Source organism: Vulpes lagopus, chromosome 20 (assembly GCF_018345385.1).
Source record: "Vulpes lagopus strain Blue_001 chromosome 20, ASM1834538v1, whole genome shotgun sequence".
NCBI classification, from domain to species: Eukaryota; Metazoa; Chordata; class Mammalia; order Carnivora; family Canidae; genus Vulpes; species Vulpes lagopus.
The window spans coordinates 5252440-5270513 of NC_054843.1; the positions used below are offsets into that span (position 1 = coordinate 5252440).

An 18074-nucleotide genomic window follows, 5' to 3' on the forward strand; every position below is an offset into this window, starting at 1 on the left:
TATACTAGCCCTATTTCAAACATTTATCTTCACTGTTAAATTACTGCAATTCCCTTGGGTTTTATGGCGTATAGCCCAGCTGAAATGAGCCTTATAAATGCATAAAAATATATAAAATAAGAATTGTCTATCCAGCAACTAATCTTCCAAACTGAGTCAAGACTCATGCCAGCATACAATAAAGAATGATGGCTTCATTTATTTTCATTCTGTCTACCTCCTCAGGGAGAAGATGAGCTGTTATTTGTGGGTGTTTTTATTTCAAGCATTTCTTGTTGGCATTTATTTGCAAAGCGAATGCAGAAAAACATAGGATCAAAATATAAGCTCTTTGTGGCTGTTAAGCCTGAGAGGGAGGAAGATAGGAGAGGAGAAAATGTGCCTCTGGGCATGTTGTTTAACCTTGCTGGCCTTCAGGTGCCCCATCTTTAAAATGGACGTGACATTGGTATAAGATGTGTGTAGCATAATTTGGTTGAAGTGATTAGCAGTTGCTTCTGTCATTGCCTTGTTGACGCTGTTGTTGGGATTCTCATAGTGACTCCAATGTGGTCTCCAGATGAACGCTGGCTCCTCTCCTTCCCTCTTTTATTTCCCTTCAGTGGCCATGGACCCCCTCCTCCCCCCCAGGAAGCATCTGCCTCTTTGCATATCACCTGGTTAAGTATGCCATGCTTCCATTGGCAACCATCTTCCCTTGCATACAGGAGTTCCTGGTGAAGTAATGGTCCTATTTATGCAAGCTTTGAATTAATTAAAGGCTTGAGTTTCTTTTTGATGTCTTGTTGTTCCTATTGTTAGGCTCGTATTAAAAAAAAAAAAAAGTTTGAACTTTTGTTATGACATCGTTGCCTGCATCCATCAGAACAACTGAAAGATCACAGCTAAGTGAAGTAGTATAGTCTTAAAACGCTATTAAGACTAAAATGATTAAAAAAAAAGACTAAAATGATTTTATGACTTTAGTTATGAGTAACTTTTTAAATCAACACAAGTCCTAATGCATATAAACTTTGTTTTGTCCACTCTGGATGGCTGCATTATTATTATTGAATATTTGATATGCTTTTAGGAAAACCTTTCTCTTGTCCTTTTATCATGAAACTAAATTCAAGACCAGGCACAAAAACCAAGGTGACAATTTAGTATTTTGCTGACTGGAGGCTGCGTCAAAATCATCAGTTCCTGGGGCTGTGCTTTCAAACCTCATTCTTACCTGTGTCGCGTAGCTCTAGAGGGCGTCGGTCAATCAGTGTGTGTCTCCATGAAGTCTTCCGAGTCTCTGTACATATTTCTCCTCACTATCGGGTCTTCTTGTTTGATGGTCTTTTCCTCCACTTGTGATCCAAAGCTTTTAAACACTCCATGGATCAAGTCAGGATCCAGTTAAATCAACTAGGCCAGATCCTGGCTCCAGGAAGATAGAAAATATGTCTTCATTGCCTTCATACTTCTCTCCTAGTGTCTAACAGATAACTGGCAGCACAGTAAGTGCTCAAGAAATATTTTAAGTGATTTAGTGAATGAATATATGCTCCTACCATTGTGTCTGACACATATAGTAGGTGCTTAATAAATATATTGAATGAATGTACATATCATAGCTGTGATAATGATAAGACTGACCAATTGGTTAAAATATTACTATTATTAGAAGTTGTCAGCAAAACATAAGAGAACACTTAAGTCTACCCCATCTTCCAGCAGTGATTCATTTTCTATTCTTGCTCTTAACAAATCAAAAAGCAATCTCTTCCACAGATAAAGGGGAGCTCCTCATGAACTGTAATGGCTCACACGTAAGGCAAACATCAGAATCTCGCTTTAGATGTTTAATAATACTTGACTTTTGAATGTACTGAATTTTTAGGGCTTTTTGATTTTAAATAAAATGCCAGTTGTGCTATGGTTTTATTTTCTCCAATAAGGGATGGTTATTTCCATCTTTAGAAACAAATGACAAACCAAACAAATAAAACTCTATCTTCCTCTGAGAAATAGAGGGAAGATTTAACAACTTCTTTCCCTCTTGGTCAAAGCAATTTCCAATACTTTGATTACAATACCTGTTCTTGGATTCAGGTAGCATTCTGAACTGATTTTTAACCTTCTCGGACTGTTGCTCCTCCTTTATTCATGAGTTTATCCTATGCAATCAAGAAATGCTTTCGCACAAAGCTACTTAAAACTTCACATATGCAGCCTAGTGCATCCTGGCCCCACGAAGAGTAGGAGAAGGGTCAGCCCCTTTAGATTCCTGCACTCACACTCTGGGACACCAGCCTTAAATACACACACATCAGCCCCTCTCATGATGAACACATTTGAAGTTTTCCAGCTGGCAATGGTCACTGCCTACTGTCAACTTGTTGGTTCTCTGAACAATCAGCTACATAAAGCAGTTTTTGGCTTTCGGATCCATTCATGCCATCCCTCATGCCCTCCTGGATGTGCGCATTTAACCAAAGGGAAGAGCATGAAGTGAGAGGTGCTTACCTGAAGGACCGGCTGACCTCTGCTCCGGTGGTGCCCTCCAATGAAGTCTGTTCTTCCTATTCTCAGCTGTTACTCTGAACATACTGCTTCCCCTGAAGCCCATGTGGTTTTCATGCTGGCTCTTGAATCAGAATTAGACTCTGGAGGTTTTCACTGTCCAGAATCCCCCTCCACAGCTGTGTTCTACTTGCATCTCCCTCACCACCTGAGGACATGAGTTCTGTTCCCAGCAGGTCACCTGACATAGACTCTCTCCTCCTGACCCAAGGCACCACACTTGGTTCCTCTCAAGCAGTTCTGTGTCCTTCTTCCCTTCACTTCTTTGGGTCGGTGATGGGGGCCGCATGCCTCAGGTATGCATCCTTCTCCTCTTTTTTGCACTCATTACAATTAGATTTAGAAATTTCTATCATGAGTGTTATTCTAAGAGCTATAGAAAGTGTCTCCTTTGAAGCGCAAGTATCTTTGATACTTCCATATCCACAAGAACATGTGTACACTATGCACACGTATACACACACATGCACACTGAGTTGCTCTGGCCTCCATCCTTCTAGAGATGCTCCTGATTCTTCCCTCCCAGCCTCCCAGACTGCCAGCCTCCCAGCTTGCTTTTTAACATCAGCATGTCTTTTTTGAGATCCCACTCCCATTGTATCTCAGAGCTAGAGATACAATGGTAGATGAGACCCACAAAGACCCCATCTTAAGGGAGTTTATATTCCTGGTGGGAGAAAATAAGCAAATAACACAGTTTTAAATTATGGTAAGTGCTAGGAGGAGAAGTAATTGGAGAAGGTGATCAAGTCTGGCAGAGATTGGGAGTTGGGGAGAATGGTCAAGGAAAGCCTCGAAGCAATGAGATGTGGGCTGAGATCTAACTGGTGGATGGGGCAGAAAGCCTGGTAGACATCCTAAAGACACAGTGGTGTGGGCAGAGGGGAGACCAAAGTCAGGAGATTGGAATCAGCTTCACATTCACCACGTGGAGCAAGAGCTCACTCTGAGCTGACTAACTTTCAAATATTCCCATAGTATTTAAAGTTAGAGAGGCACCTGGGTAGCTCAGTGGATTAAGCATCTGCCTTCAGCTCAGGTCATGATCCCAGGGTCCTGGGATGGAGCCCTGTGTTAGATTCCCTGCTCAGTGAGGAGTCTGCTTTTCCCTCTCCCTCTGCCTCACCCCTGCCCACTCCTGCACACTTGCTCTCTCTCTCTCTCAAATAAACGAATGAAATATTTGAAAAAAAATCAATAAATAAAGTTTGAAAGACCCAGAGGCCATTAACAGCACCTCCACATATTGCTATGCACACCTGCCCTGAGTAAACCTAAAGATTTCACCATGCTTGTCCTGGCTCACTGCTCGGAAACTGATCTCTTTGACATGCATTTGTGATTTCATCTTCTTAAAGACTGTCTTGTTATTTTATCTGATGTCTCTAGGACACATGAAGTGGATGGTAGGACTTATTACAAAGAGTCCCAGACTTGGAACTCAAAGCCCACTTGACTTTTGCACCAACTTCCTCCCCTTTCTGTCACTGTCTGACAGTGACTTTCTGTCATTGATTTCAGGTGCCTGAGTGTTCTTACCTTTCCAAGTGTTCTTAAGGATTTTTCAAAGATGCGACTGTTATGTGTGTCCCCCAATTCCTAAGTGCATTCTTTTGCTCTGACTGCCTTTTCTCTGACTCCTATCCCCTTAACTCACTTTTTTCCTTGGTTGGCTTATTGGACTTCAGCTTTAGTTGCTGGGGAGCTCATTGGTGGTACAAGGTAGGGAAGAGGTCTGTGCCTGATAACTTGTAAGGGAGCAGTAGGAAGCCCACCTGTGTCCTGTTGAGTGGCCAGAAGGAAGTTTCTAGATTCCAGTGCCAAGGGTGATGAGCAAAAAGGCTCATCATAGTGAAAGTTCACTGCATCTCCAGAAAGACCCTGTGAAAACACAAATCTATTGCACTCACTTATTCAATCCATAGTTATTGAATATCTTCTCTGTAAAAAAAAAAAATACCAGGTATTATCCTAAGACTTAAAAGTGTTAATATATTAAACCAACACTTCCCACAGCCTCCTTAATTCATCAGAATACCATGTAGTATCATAAACGGCACTAAAGACACAAGACAGATAAATGAGGAAATCCAGGAAACAAGGCAAAAAAAAAATCCAGCTTCTGGAAGACAGAGGCCTCCCCAACACACACACAAACCCCAGTAAGATGTCATGAAGCCAGGACCAACCCGACGGTGCTAGGAATATACAAAAAGGTAAAAAGACAGCAAAGACCATCATATTTCAATGGGGTCCTGTGTGAACACAGCTGGCACCAACTTCTAATGCATCCTATATCCCAATCTGGGAACCAACAAACTTTAAATTCAAGTGGTGTAGTTGACGCTCTCATGTTGAAATCCCTTGTGAAGATGCCCACTGCTCAGGATAGAGACTCACAGGGCTTCAAGAAGCCAGCCCTGTCTCCTTACTGGTCATGACCCTTGCTCCCTGGGCTCCTAAAGTCCACAAATGTATATTCCTTCTGCCTAGAATCTTCTCGTTTCCAGGTTAACTAAGTCCTTCTATGAGATGAGTCAAGATGCACAGGGTTGTTGAGAAAGGTCTGCCAGCCCCACAATGGAACAGGTACAGGCACCCAACCACACTTCCTCCTCGGTGGTCCCCAGTGTGTGTGTCCTTGTCAGTCTTATGTGGGAGCTGGAGGTTCTTTGAACCTCATGCACCTTTCCTCACTGAGTGCTCCAAATGCCTTGCCAAGTGATTCCGCCCTGGCCTAAGTGCTGGGTTTTCCAATCCTGTTTCTCACACAGAACTATTTTATTTCAGAAGAATTGTGAGCAGCAACAAACTCAAGGCCCCACTTCATACCTCAGTGTAGTTGCTAAAGTTCACCAGTGAGTAGGAGGATGACAATATTGATGTGCTCTTAAAAATGCATGAAGCCTCCTAAGTACAAGCCAAGAATGGTAATAGAATCCGCATACACAGACCTCTGGTATCAATCTCACATTATTTATTTAGGGGTTTTCCTGGTGGCCATTTGGGAGTGAAGATTCATTTACCAAAAGAGGTTCATTTACAAGGTTTCATTACCTTGCTTCAGCATTAATATTAAACTAAAAAAGTGTTAGATCTCGTTTGCCTCCAGAATGGGCAGACTCTATACTCTCGCTTTGTAACTAGCTCTTTGATGCTGTACCATCATTACAAGTCTGATCTGTGTGGTTCTTATTGAAATTGCTAGAAGTCAAGGTAAGCATCCTTTGCTTCTTACCTTTGCATCAATACCCAGCTCCATCCAAGCATAGATGTGAAGCCTTATTAGAAATTGATGAAAGTTCCTTTTTATATGGCCTCAGAGGAGAGCTAATCCCCAGGGGCTCTGATTAGCTTTCTCTCCAGGACTTTGTTGTGAAAGCATATGCATGGATTCACAGGTGCTAATGAAGTATTACATAAGAGGGGGAAGAAGCCTATTACAATATGCCTCGGAATTTTAGGCTCCTAAAAATGCATTCGTTTGTTTCATACTTATCCTCAAATTCCTAAAACATTGTGCTCCCCCAGTTTTCACAGGTGACATGGTAAAGAGCATAAGAAAGACTCTTTCAGATTTGAAGATGCCCTTAGAAATAACCTTGCCCCGTTCACTTGATAAAGATAAGATGCAAAATTTGAAGGGGTCACAGAACCATTTAGAGGTAAAAGCAGAATTTTTTCAGGAAGCCTAGAAGTCTCTAACTCATGCTCTTACCCCAACCTAAGCTCCCACCTCATCAGACCAACTTGGAAGAAGACCTTATGACCACTGCTCCATGGGATCCATCTTTCACATTCTCCCAGGATCTGAGGTCATAACTCCTGGTGGACTAGAAGAAGCTGGGCAATAGTTTCTTGTTCCTTAAAGTAGAATAAAGGCCCACTTGGAATAGTGAACGCTGGCCCCTTTAAGCTATGGTTTCTCAGTAGCAGCACAATGAGCATTGAAGGATTGGAGGCAGGGGAGGAGGGTCTGTGGGGTTATGTGTTTTATAGGATGTTGGGCAGCATCCCTAGCCTGTGTCCAGTAAAGGCTACTGGTGGCTACTGAGCAGCTACCCTCCAACTGTAACACCTGAATAGTCTTTAGACATTGACACATGCCTCCTGGGGGCAGAATCACTCTTTGCTGAGAACCACTGCTAAACTTTAGATGCTTCCTCCCCAAGTGTGTGCACACCAAATGGCAGGAAGCATCGTCCGAGAATAGATTCATGGATGCACATCTATTATAGATTTTCTGAATGGATGCATTCTTGATCTTTTTTAATATCGATTTTTGCCATCCTTCTTCGAACCTAAAGTGCATTCAAACTTTGTGTGCTTCTGAGTATACTGAGAAAGTTCGGGAAACTTGGCTTTCCTAATAGGAAGGTGCATCTCCTGCAGGAGGTGCTCTTACTAGAGCAGTTTTGACACGGTTGGGCCAACCATGGCTTGCAGGTCCCTGTTGGTGAGGATGGCAAGCTTTGAGCACCCACCTGCAGGTGGATGTATGACCATCAGAGAGTCTGGGGGCGAGGAATTGTGAGGGCACCAGTGAGCAAGGTGGTTAGGGACAGATGGAGAAACTGATGACTCTTGTTTAGTGTGAACTTTCAGAGACACCAGGGGCACCAAAGTCCCAGGGGCGGTGACAGGAAAATAAGGAATGGGCCGTGACTTCAATAATATTGAATAATGAGTCTCCATGGTCCCTCCAGGTGGGAGTCACAGGGGAGGGCCAGCCTGTGATCTGGCGGCTGCAGGCTGAGGAGGCAAAGAGGGAGAAATACTCAGGACTCAGAGACCATGGGGGGGCGGGGGGGGGTTGGCCAGGTAAGGGGACAGGGCCATATCCTCACTCATGATCCACATCCTGGGGTTCCCGTGGCAGTGTCCTCCCCACACTCCTCTGCCAAGTCCTATCTGCTTTTCTCTTTAGGACTCTTTGTTTCCCATTTTCATGGGAGATTTCCTCCCTCTTTCAACCCCGCCCCCAGTCCTATGTCTTGTGTTGCTTCCCTCTGCTTCCCTGTGTAGGTGTTTCCATCTCTCTCATCTCCCCTCTGTTTCTGTCTCTCCATCATACTCTGTCTCTCTCTGTCTCATCTCTATCTCTTTCTGTGTCTCTCAGATCTGTCTCTCATTTCTCTATCTCTCTCCGTTTCTCTCTCTCATCTCTTTGTCTCTGTCTCCCTCCATCTCTCTCATCTCTGTCTCTGTCTCTCCCATTTCTGTCTTTGTGTATGTCTCACACCTTTCTCTTTCAGTCTCTGTCTTTATCTCTTTCTCTGTCTCTCTGTCTCTCCAACTCTCTATGTCTTTCCATCTCTCCCCATCTCTCTCTGTCATCTCTTTCTCTGTCTCTCTCTGTCTCTCTATGTCTCTGTAATCTCTCTTGTCTCCCTGTCCATCTCTCTGCCCTTCTCAGCCCCATTCCCACTCTCCCCTCCCTGACCACCCATCTCAGCCCCTCTGTCTCCGGTTTAGTCCAGCACCTCAGCCCCTAAACTCAGCTTCTCAGAGCCCCTTCTTCCTGTGGGTGTCTCAGCCCCTCCACCCTCGCCCTCACCCCATGTTTCTGACTCAAGGCCTCAGGGGCAGAGCAAAGTGGGTGACTGTTCGTGACACACAATTGTGTGAATAAGCACCACAAGAATCAGCAAGTGGAGTGTGCCCCTAAGGCCTATCAGGACTCTTAGCCCCTTGTCACCATGTTTCACTCATGCTGGGTTTGGGAAAGTAGCTAAGGGGTTTAGCTAACTAGGAAAGTGCTAGAAATGTGAGCAGTAAGGTAAGCAGAGCAAAAGGAAGGCATGGAAGGGGGCGTTGGAGTCCCCAGATCCTTTCCCTTCCAGCATCCGAATGTGAGCCCAGGTCCTCCTGCCCACCTGTGCCTTTCTCCTGCGCACCTTGTCTTCTCCTTGTGGGGTCTGCTTCTCCCCCAACCTGTGGGTTTTCCTTCCGTCTGTCTTTGTGTCACACACACACACACATAAATGTACATGTGTGTGCAATGTAAATGTATGTGTAAATCAACACATACACATAAACACGTGCACATGCACACACACATATACACACATGAACAAATATAAATATACGTGCACACACATAGACAAACATTTACACACACATATGCACAAATACATGTGCACACATGCACACAGACACACATACACACATGAACAAATACACATACACATGGACATATGAATATATTCGCACACACACATACCCCACTCTCCTTGACATCATGCCCTGGTTGCTGCCTGTCATCTCCTTACCCCCTCTCCAACCCACACTGTCTGTTTCATCCCTTTCCTCCACCTTGTATTCCACAGAGGAGAGTGTCAGCAGAAGGAAAACAAAACAAGGAGAAAGACAGAAAGGGCAGAGGTAACGCAGAGTAAAGCAAAAAGAGGGAACCTAAATGATTAAATCCTTGCTGGAATTGGAGGTGAACTCCCCTGTAACTGGTTTTACTGGAAACGCACTAAGGCCAGGCTTTGGCTCTGCCCATATTTGTGGCAATGGTGGGTTTACGCACAAGGAGATCAAGGCCATGTGTGCCGACAGAGGTGACCGTAGAGCTCAAAGCGAAAAAGATCCTTGAACGACTCCTGGATCGCTGCTACTTTCTCACACATGGGATAACTCCAGGGGGTCCTGGTGGATTAGCTTCAGGGCATGTTGCTCCACAGAGCATGGAGAGGGTTAGGTGGCCAGGGGTGGGTCAGCTGGGGAGGGCTGGACTGTGAGGAACCAAGAGACCTGCTCCCTGTGGAGACAGATGCTTTCACAGAGGCTTCTGCTCCCTTGTGAGGGAAACCCCAGGAAAGCCAGCCTCCCTGAGGGGGGCTTTGAGGGCCAGCTGGACAGGTGTGTGCTTCCCCAGAGAGCAGGGGAACTGGGGGAAGAGGTGTTGCCTTGGTCTCTGTAAGGAGGAAAGGTGGGTGACGGGTCAGAGCACAGGGTGGGAACACCGCAAACCACAACTACGTCGGCTGCTGTTACTGGTCTCTAAAGAGAAAGTCCCTCCTTTCCTGTAATTGGTATAAGCAGACACTGTTCCCCGACAGTAGGAGTATTCAGAGAGGCTTCACATGAAGTATCCAGGGCATCCCAGCCAAGAAGAAAGGACATCTGTGTGAGTGTCCTGTGGCTGGCATAACAAAGTACCTCAAACTGGGTGCTCAAAACAACACGAATTTATTCTCACATTTCTAAGGGAAAAATTCCAAAATCCAGTGTCAACAGGGCTGTGGTCCTTCCAGGAACTCTAGGAAACAATCCCTTCCATGCCTCCTCCAGCTCCATCCTCTTGTGGATGCATTTTGTGGCTTGTGGCTGCATCTCTCCATCCTCACATGGCTTCTCCCCTCTGCTCTGTCTCCAGCCTCCTTCTGTCTTTTCTTATAAGGACACCTGCTGCCTTGAGTCCAAATGATTTTGTCTCGAGATCCTTAATTATCTCTCCAATTAAGGTCATGTTCACAGGTCCTGAGGGTTGAGACACAGACATATCTTTTGGAAGGGGTGGACTGTAATCAACCCACCGAAGATAGAAACCAATGTAGAAAGAAGAGTTCCCGGCTCATTCCCCTGGCTGGTCCAGCTCATAACAACGGCCCTTCTGAGAAGGGAGGTGTCTGACAGTAAACCTTTCACGTGCATTACCTAATTAAATCTTCACCACAACTCTATGTGGTAGATTCTAGTATTATTTCCATTTTTATGAGTGAGGAGATTGAGCCTAGATTAAATGCAGGCAATGCCTTCCAGACCTCTACTCCTAATCCCCACCAGTAGAATCCTTGTTTAGGTTCTCCGTGGGAATAGGCAAGTGGAAGGCGGGAGGCTGAGAAAAGCAGGTGTGCCAACATCCAGACTGTCACCACGGTTTCCATTCCTCTTCTCTCTCGCTGGAGTAATAAGCACACAAGTTGCCTTGGATCTGTAGGCATCTGAAGAACATAGAAAATGGATGATTAGACAGCCCAGTTTTCCAAGTGGTACCATCAGCAGATGGGGTGAGATTTTAATGGACATAAAGTGCCTTTAATAAACCAAGTTCACCACCGATTACTCTGGTGCTTTCTTCCACATAAGTGCATGAATTATTAAGAGGACACATTTGCAGCATTCACACTGTCAAAAGGGCTAATTAGAGCATCATGCAACTTAATTCAGCTTTGCCTGAAAAACTGGATCGCCCGGAGACATTGGATATTCAGAGATAGTTGGCAGACCTGCAATACGCAAGTGCAAGTAGCCCTGCTATATGAAGATGTGGGCGCCGGACTGTTTCCGTTATTAAGGATTTTCCATTTTCACCCACCTTTCTCAGCTATCCTCACCCTCCTGATCACTAAATCTAACATGAGAGCCCCTGCAGGCAGAGGGCAGCTATCATGGGTTTTGTCTTTTGATTTCAAACACATTTGTTCCTCCTAATCTAGGACCTGAGCATCCTGTAATCCAGCTGGGACCAAAAGGCTATAGTTTTTTGAAGGCTTAATAAGCCCTGCTCATTCAGTGGGGAGTTGCTGGGATAGAGACTCATTCCCAAATCTGTTACAACACATTACAAATATGTCAAGTTTCAAGATTTAGTTGGGTCTCAGAAACAGCGTGAGGCACTCTTGACCTACATTTTAAAATAAACTTAGAGGTAAATGAATTCCACGTTTTCTCAGGTATGTGAAAAAGAAAAAAAAAAACAATAAAAGACTAACAGCCATGTGAGTAAATAAAAGAGCAAATTAATATAATTTGCTTATTAAAGTTTTTAGAATAAGGTCAGGTCATCACTTTTAGGAACCTGGATATATAAAGATCTACACATCCTTCCCTGTCACCCTCCCACTATCCTCCAATCAGAAACCATGATCCTTGGGCCCCTTTTTAGGCCTCACCATTACATTCCCTCTGACATTCTGTGGATGTCTTCTGAGCTCAGGCCATCACCATGCCTCCCCCAACCTGCACATCCTCCTTCCTGGTCTCTTGGCTTGAGGACGGCACACCCGCAGCCCATTTCTTAGCCAGAGCTGTCCACCCAGGAGTTACAAGTGAGCCAAAATAGTGAGTTCCTCAACCCCCAGATGGCTGGGAAGAGCCCCCTGCATTCACCCAGCTTGCTGCTACACAAACGCTCCCTTGTCTGCAGGTGTCTTGGGGTGGAGAAGACTGGAAGCACTGAGCTAGCCAATGAGCTTGACCCTTGCTTCCTTGGCATCTCTGCCTTCCTCCTCGAGCCCTATGCTCCCCTGAGCACTTCCGATCACATATGGGGTCTGGTCCATCACCCTTTATACCTGGGGGTGCACTGTTGCCTTTGATGTATGCTTTTCTTTCCATTGTGAGTTTTTGAAGGATCTTGTTACCGCTCTTTCTCTGGCTGAAGTATGACCCTTAAAAGCCTAAGTTAATGTGCCGTAGGAAAGCCAGCTCATCTTATGCCTGGTGGGACGGGTGTGAGGAGGGTTCCACCTGCCTTTGTGGTGAGCTCTGACAAGGGGTCTCACAAAACACGGCCAGGTACAGTGACATCTCCAGCTCTGAACCCCAAAGGGCACTCGGCACCTGCTGAGCAAGTGAGGAAGCCAACTAACTGCTCTGTGTTTCTTTGCAGGTGACCTCATACATTTGCCTCCATACCTTAGAATGGACTTTTTGTTAAACCGAAGCGGTGCAGGCACCAGCAGGGACCTGAGTTTAGGGCAAGCGTGCTTGGAACCTCAGAAAAGTCGGACCCTGAAGCGCCCCACGGTCCTTGAGCCAATCCCCATGGAGGCTTCCTCCTCCACGTCCTCCACAAGAGAGGGACAGCAGTGGCAGCAAGGGACTGTGGCCACATTACCTCAGCGAGAGGGAGCAGAGCTGGGACAGGCAGCTAAGATGAGCAGCTCCCAAGAATCCCTGCTCGACTCTCGGGGCCATTTGAAAGGAAACAATCCCTACGCAAAATCCTACACCCTGGTATAACAAACAGCATGACTGGACAGCAGTTGTAAATACAATTTAAAAAATTCAATCAAAGCTACCTTTTTTTTACGGAATTCCAATATTTATAATTAAAGAAAATTGCCAAAATATATTAAAAAAAAAGAGAAAATACTGAAACCACAGACAGTGCAAAGACTCTCCTGCTTTTTTTCTGTCTGAGTGTGAGCTCCATCTGCCTGGGCATCTGATTTTTTGGGAAAGAAGTCCAGTTTTATGATCTTCACAGGTTATTGCATTTTTACTGATTTTCTACAAAGTGCATGGGGGACTAACTAAACCTTCTGACTGGAAGTTCTATCACACAAGATTTAAGAACGAAAATGGGGAAAAAATTACCCTCTTTGTGAATTTAAAAGGAACATTGATTTGGGGGCAGGGGGGAGACTTTAGTCATGTTTGCACACCTTTCTTTCCCATTAGAAACTGGGTCCTCAATTTGACCTCCTTCTGTTGTGAATTAGGATGAGTGCCGTCAGTGAAGGGGTGGGGGGGGAATCAATTTGATTTTCTTTTCTGTTTATTTTTTAATTTAATGAGACACTCTTTGCATTTTGTCTAAGCGAAATAAAAAAGAAAAGGTGGTCTGCCTTTATTTCGATGTCTACCTCTCTCGTCTCCCACTGATTGCTGGGTCCTCCTTCCTCTTGATGCTTGTGTTTGCAAACATGAGGGCTGAACCCAGAGCCCAGGTGAATAAACCAGAGAGGACACCAACACTCCAAGCTCCTCAGGAATGGCTGGGAAGAGCACAGATGATGCAGCTGGTCGTGACCATAACCAGGGGCTGGCCAGGTACTCGAAGCCTCCCAGATGTTCTGCTCCTTCCTCGCCTCTCCACAGCACCTCACTCTCTAGCTAGACCAGGGGTCAGCAAACCATGGCCCATGAGCCAAATCCAGCCCACTCGCTGCTTTTATAAATAATATTTTATTGGAAAACAGCCATGTGCACCATTTGCATTTTGCCTATGGCTATTCCGTGCTATGACAACAGAGCTGAATAGTTACAACTGAAATGGTATGGCCTGCAAAGCAGAAAATATTTACCATCTGGCCCGATACAGAAAAAGTTTGCAGACCCCTACTCTAGAGTCTCACAGTTAGCATCAGCTTTCTGGAGAAAGGAAGAGAGGACCAGGGAATTCCATGCCTCTTATCCTCAAGACCTGTCCTGTCACTGCCATGACTGGTATCTAAATTTGCAATAGACCATCTTAGTATATGTTGCCTCTGGTTCACTTCTCTGTACCAGGAGGGAAACCAGCCAACAGTAAGTGATGTTCCTCTGAAATCTAAATTTTTCTTCTTCTTCTTCCAAGTTTAAGTTATTTACCATGTGGCTTATCCTAACAGAGAACGTACTCTTAAGTACCCTGGACTGCATTCCTCTGCCCCATGACCTTTACACAGTGTGTTTTAGAAAGACCACATCATCCTCCCATGGTGCCTGCACCCCATTGCAGACTTTCTTAGGTCTCCACCACAGAAGTTTGAAATTCACCAGAAAATTTGATCAAATGCCCATAGCAGCTCAGTGGCCCAGGTAACAGACTACCCGAGGACCTTCCTCTCTCTTAATATTCTCTACAGGCTCCCATTTAAGTCACCAGCATAGACGGGTGCCAGTTATTACCATATGGGAACATGTTCAGAAACGTATTTCCTGTTCTCCCCTCCTCTCTCCCTGCCTGCTTTCCTCCTACCTCCCTCTTTCCTATCACTGCTTCTTTCCATTTGTTTTCAGGCAGGCACATTTGCCTACGTAGATGCAGTGATACTGAGCACCTGCAGAACAGGGCCAGGACTCTGTCAAGACCACCTGCTGGCATGAATATTAGATGACTCTATGCTTCTGAAGTGTGTGTGTGTGTGTGTGTGTGTGTGTTTTCTTGCCATGGTTTCAGAATTTGAAACATGTCGACAGCTTATTGTCTGCATCCTCACAGATCCTCACAGACTGCTTTTGTATGCAAAAGAAATTAAATGCTACTTTCTGGGAAAAATTAAAACTATCTTTCATCAGTTTAAAACTCCTATATTTCCCAAACTTAGAAGTTTACCATATTTTCTTTTTTTCTCAAGCTGTGCAAAAATAAAAATTCTACATAATGCTTGCCTCTGTAATGGATTACTTTCAATAACTCTGCTTTGATGATGTTCATTAAAATGAGTTCGACACACAAGCCTTGTATCAAAAAGTCCAATTCCCTACCTCTCAGGAAGGGGTCCAGTATTGATGACCACAAAGGGATATAGATTAAAGGGGGCACTGTATAGTAAAACAACCATTATTGAGTGATAATGATTAATTTTCCTCTGGACCTTTGCCTGTCTCTAACCTGATTTAAAATGTCTCTGAGAGGTCATTTTATTAGGCTAAGTCTGAAACCAGACTGCAGTATCTTAGAGCACTGGAACTCTGATAAGTTCTTTATCCTCTGCCAATAACTAGAGGGTCAATGAACAATAGCCATTGGGGTCAATGGAGAATAGCTATAGAGTCAATGCATGATAGCTATCAGGTTAATGGAAAATAGGTATAGAGTCAATGAACAATAGCCATTGGGGTCAATGGAGAATAGCTATGGGGTCAATGCATGATAGCTGGCAGGCTGATGGAGAATAGGTACAGAGTCAATGAACAATACTATTGGGTCAATGGGCTGAGTTTCCTCTAAGGCATCCCTCAGCTAACAGTCTGAAAAATGCCCACTTTCCTAAAGCAAGCAAGGCCTTTTTGTAATAAATTCCCAGTAAATCACACAGCCCTCAGTACTCATACATCTACAGAAACCCTGGTTCTTCCATTCAGTTCACATGTATGTCAGCTCACTTTCTTGTATCCACATCTGCCATGACCACTCATGAGGAGAAGGAAGTGGAGAAACGGAGGTGGGGAAAGATGGAGGAGTAAAATGATACAAAGCTTATCACAGATCAGACTGGATAAGCTCTCATCCCATCATCATTGTACACATACCACAGAGAATCTGGATAATACTTAAAGACATAAAAAACATACGGTTGCTTCAATTGTTCTTAAGCAGGAGATCACACTCACTTAAGGTCTCTCTGATCTGGGACCTTGATTCTCCATAAGCCAAAAGCTTCATGTGATTTTTAAGAAAATGACTGAAGCCTTCCAAAAAAAATGTGAACTCTATAAATCTATTTCTAGCAAAGGTGGACAGCCTTCAAGGACTAGGATTGGAAATCCAAGGACTAGCTGATTATACTCACCTGCCCTGGAAAGTTTGATGGATGCTGATGGTATGTTCATGTTCAAAAGCCTTTCTCAGTTACCTAAAGAATGTGGTCTGGAGGGTATCATCAGCTCTCCAAAGGTCGCTTGGGAAGATTATCAATAATTTAATATCCCAAGGTCCTTGAGCCCCATGACAGGATGCAATTCCATCCATTGGCTCAAAGTGACCTGTCAAACAGCAGAGTCAGGGGAATGAAGCTGGAGTGAAACAAAAGTCTTCTTCAGCTCTTGGAAACCAGGCTGTTGCAATCTTAACTAGGGTATGAGTCAAGGCATCTTCAGGTTTATGTAGAACTGTGTCTGTTTGCTCTTGTATGTTATTTGAGGAGAAGACTTGTGATAGTAGAGCTCTTGAGTTCTCAGCAGGAATTTCTGAGCCTGCCAGCCAGGGCTAGGATGGAGTTAGATAGTAACTAAGGACGGGGTCCTGACTGAGCCCCTCTCCCCTCTACAAACTGGGACTGAGGATTGGAGGGACCTCAGTTAGTTAGCTGGGTCACTCAAGTATCATCAAGCATGAGAGTGGAGAATAACTGCTGAGAAACAATCTTTCATGATTCTCTTGCATTTGTGCATGTCTTCAGAGTAGAGGTATTAATAGATTCTGTTCTGTAGTATCTTTTCAAGGATGTCTGCATAAAGGATAGCTTCAGAAGATAGAGCTATATCTCCCTGCTGGGCAAAAGGCAGATCTGTTTGCTGACCGAGATAATAAAAACAATGTCTCCCTCCACGGCAAAATTTGACAGGTTTGCCAGCAAATTCTTTCTTAAGTTTGAAGTTTCCTAGGCATTAAACATAGGCATTCACATCCTCAAGCTTCCCTGACCGTCTGCATGGCCTCAGGCAGGTTCCTTCATGTTCTTCCATCTTCACTCCAATTTCATCTTCTCAGCGAAGCCCTCCCTGAACACCCTATTTATACTGCATCCAGCCCCCTCCCAGCATTCCTGCTCCCACATCTTCTGCAGCTCTCAGTCCATACCCTTCTCATCTTCTGATTTACTATGTAATTTACTTATTATAATGGTTCTTTTTCATTATCTGTCTTTTCCAACAAGAAGTTTAACTACAGAGGTGCCTGGGTGGCTCAGTCAGTTAAGTATCTGTCTTCAGCTCAAGGCATGATCCTGGGGCTCCTTGCTCAGCAGGAAGTCTGCTTCTCCCTCTCCCTCTGCCTTCTGCTCTCTCCGCTTATTCTCTCTCTCTCTCTCTCTCTCCCCCCCTCTCTATCTCACTCTCTCTCTCTCTCTCTCTCTCCAAATCCAAACGGATCCAAATCCAAATCCTTGGATCTCTCATCCAAATCCAAGAAGTCCTTGGATTTTTCAAATAAATAAATAAAATCTTAAAAAAAAAAAAAGTCAGCTGCACAAGGACAGAACTCCATTTTTCTCATTGTGTCCTCCATTCCTAGATCAGCACCTGGTCCACAGTAGGCACCCTACAAATATTTGTTGAAATGGAAAAGATGCTCAATTTTTCTCAACTTCATGGTTCATCAACTGTGACACAAACTTACTGTGTGCACAGAGTCTACCTAGCACCTCTGCGTTACCCTGTGGGCCTTGAGGGCACAAGGGAACTGATGAGAGTGTGGCACTCTTGCCAATCACTGTGCTGTAAGACTACATTGACAGGAAACTCATGTCCTCTTCCAGCATCCACGGAACTGTGGCAAGCCAACCTGTTAGTTTTTGAGTATGGTACCCTCTACACTTCCCTGACAATGGCAAACTAGACATGGAGAGTGCCAGCCTCCTCTACTCCCTAACAGAATTCCTGTTAGGAAGCTTAGGCTTCTGGGTGTGATCCACTCAGTCACATTTTTTTTTTTTTTTTTTTTTTGCAATTTGATGAGAATGTTGTTGTTATTGTTGTTTTGCTTTTCTCAATCTCTCACTTTCAGAAAGGGGGAAAGCTAGGGAAAAGTAACTTTGAGCACATGGCAAGGAGTGCCTGTTTCATCTCCCAAGACAAGCTTGGCAAAGCTGGAAAGCTCTTTGTGTTCCAGAAACTTCAAGCCAACTGTAAGAAGAAAAGGCAATGTTTATTGTCGCTGGCATTGTGCCTCCCCAGAGAGGGTTGTGTTCTGCTTCAAAGAAAACCCTACCACAGAGAGAGAAACAACTGAGATATACAATCCTGTGTGTAATAAAGGGAAGGTGCTCAGAAATGTCCTTGAGACGACAGGGCCCAAGGCTATGCTACCACAGAGGGGTTACCTAGACCACCTGGGCATCACAATCAGAGGGAAGGCA

At 44.6% G+C, this 18074-nt stretch overlaps 1 protein-coding gene across 1 annotated transcript in view; it reads left to right on the top strand.

Moving 5' to 3' along the window:
- The window catches only part of DSCAM (DS cell adhesion molecule), a 310241-nt gene extending 297682 nt beyond the window's left edge, over positions 1-12559 (top strand). Inside the window, exon 31 of the mRNA XM_041734699.1 lies at positions 12176-12559. Within this exon, the coding sequence (XP_041590633.1) occupies positions 12176-12528 (353 nt within the window). The 3' untranslated portion in view covers positions 12529-12559. The remainder of the gene's footprint in view (positions 1-12175) is intronic.
- Positions 12560-18074: the final 5515 nt, after the last annotated feature.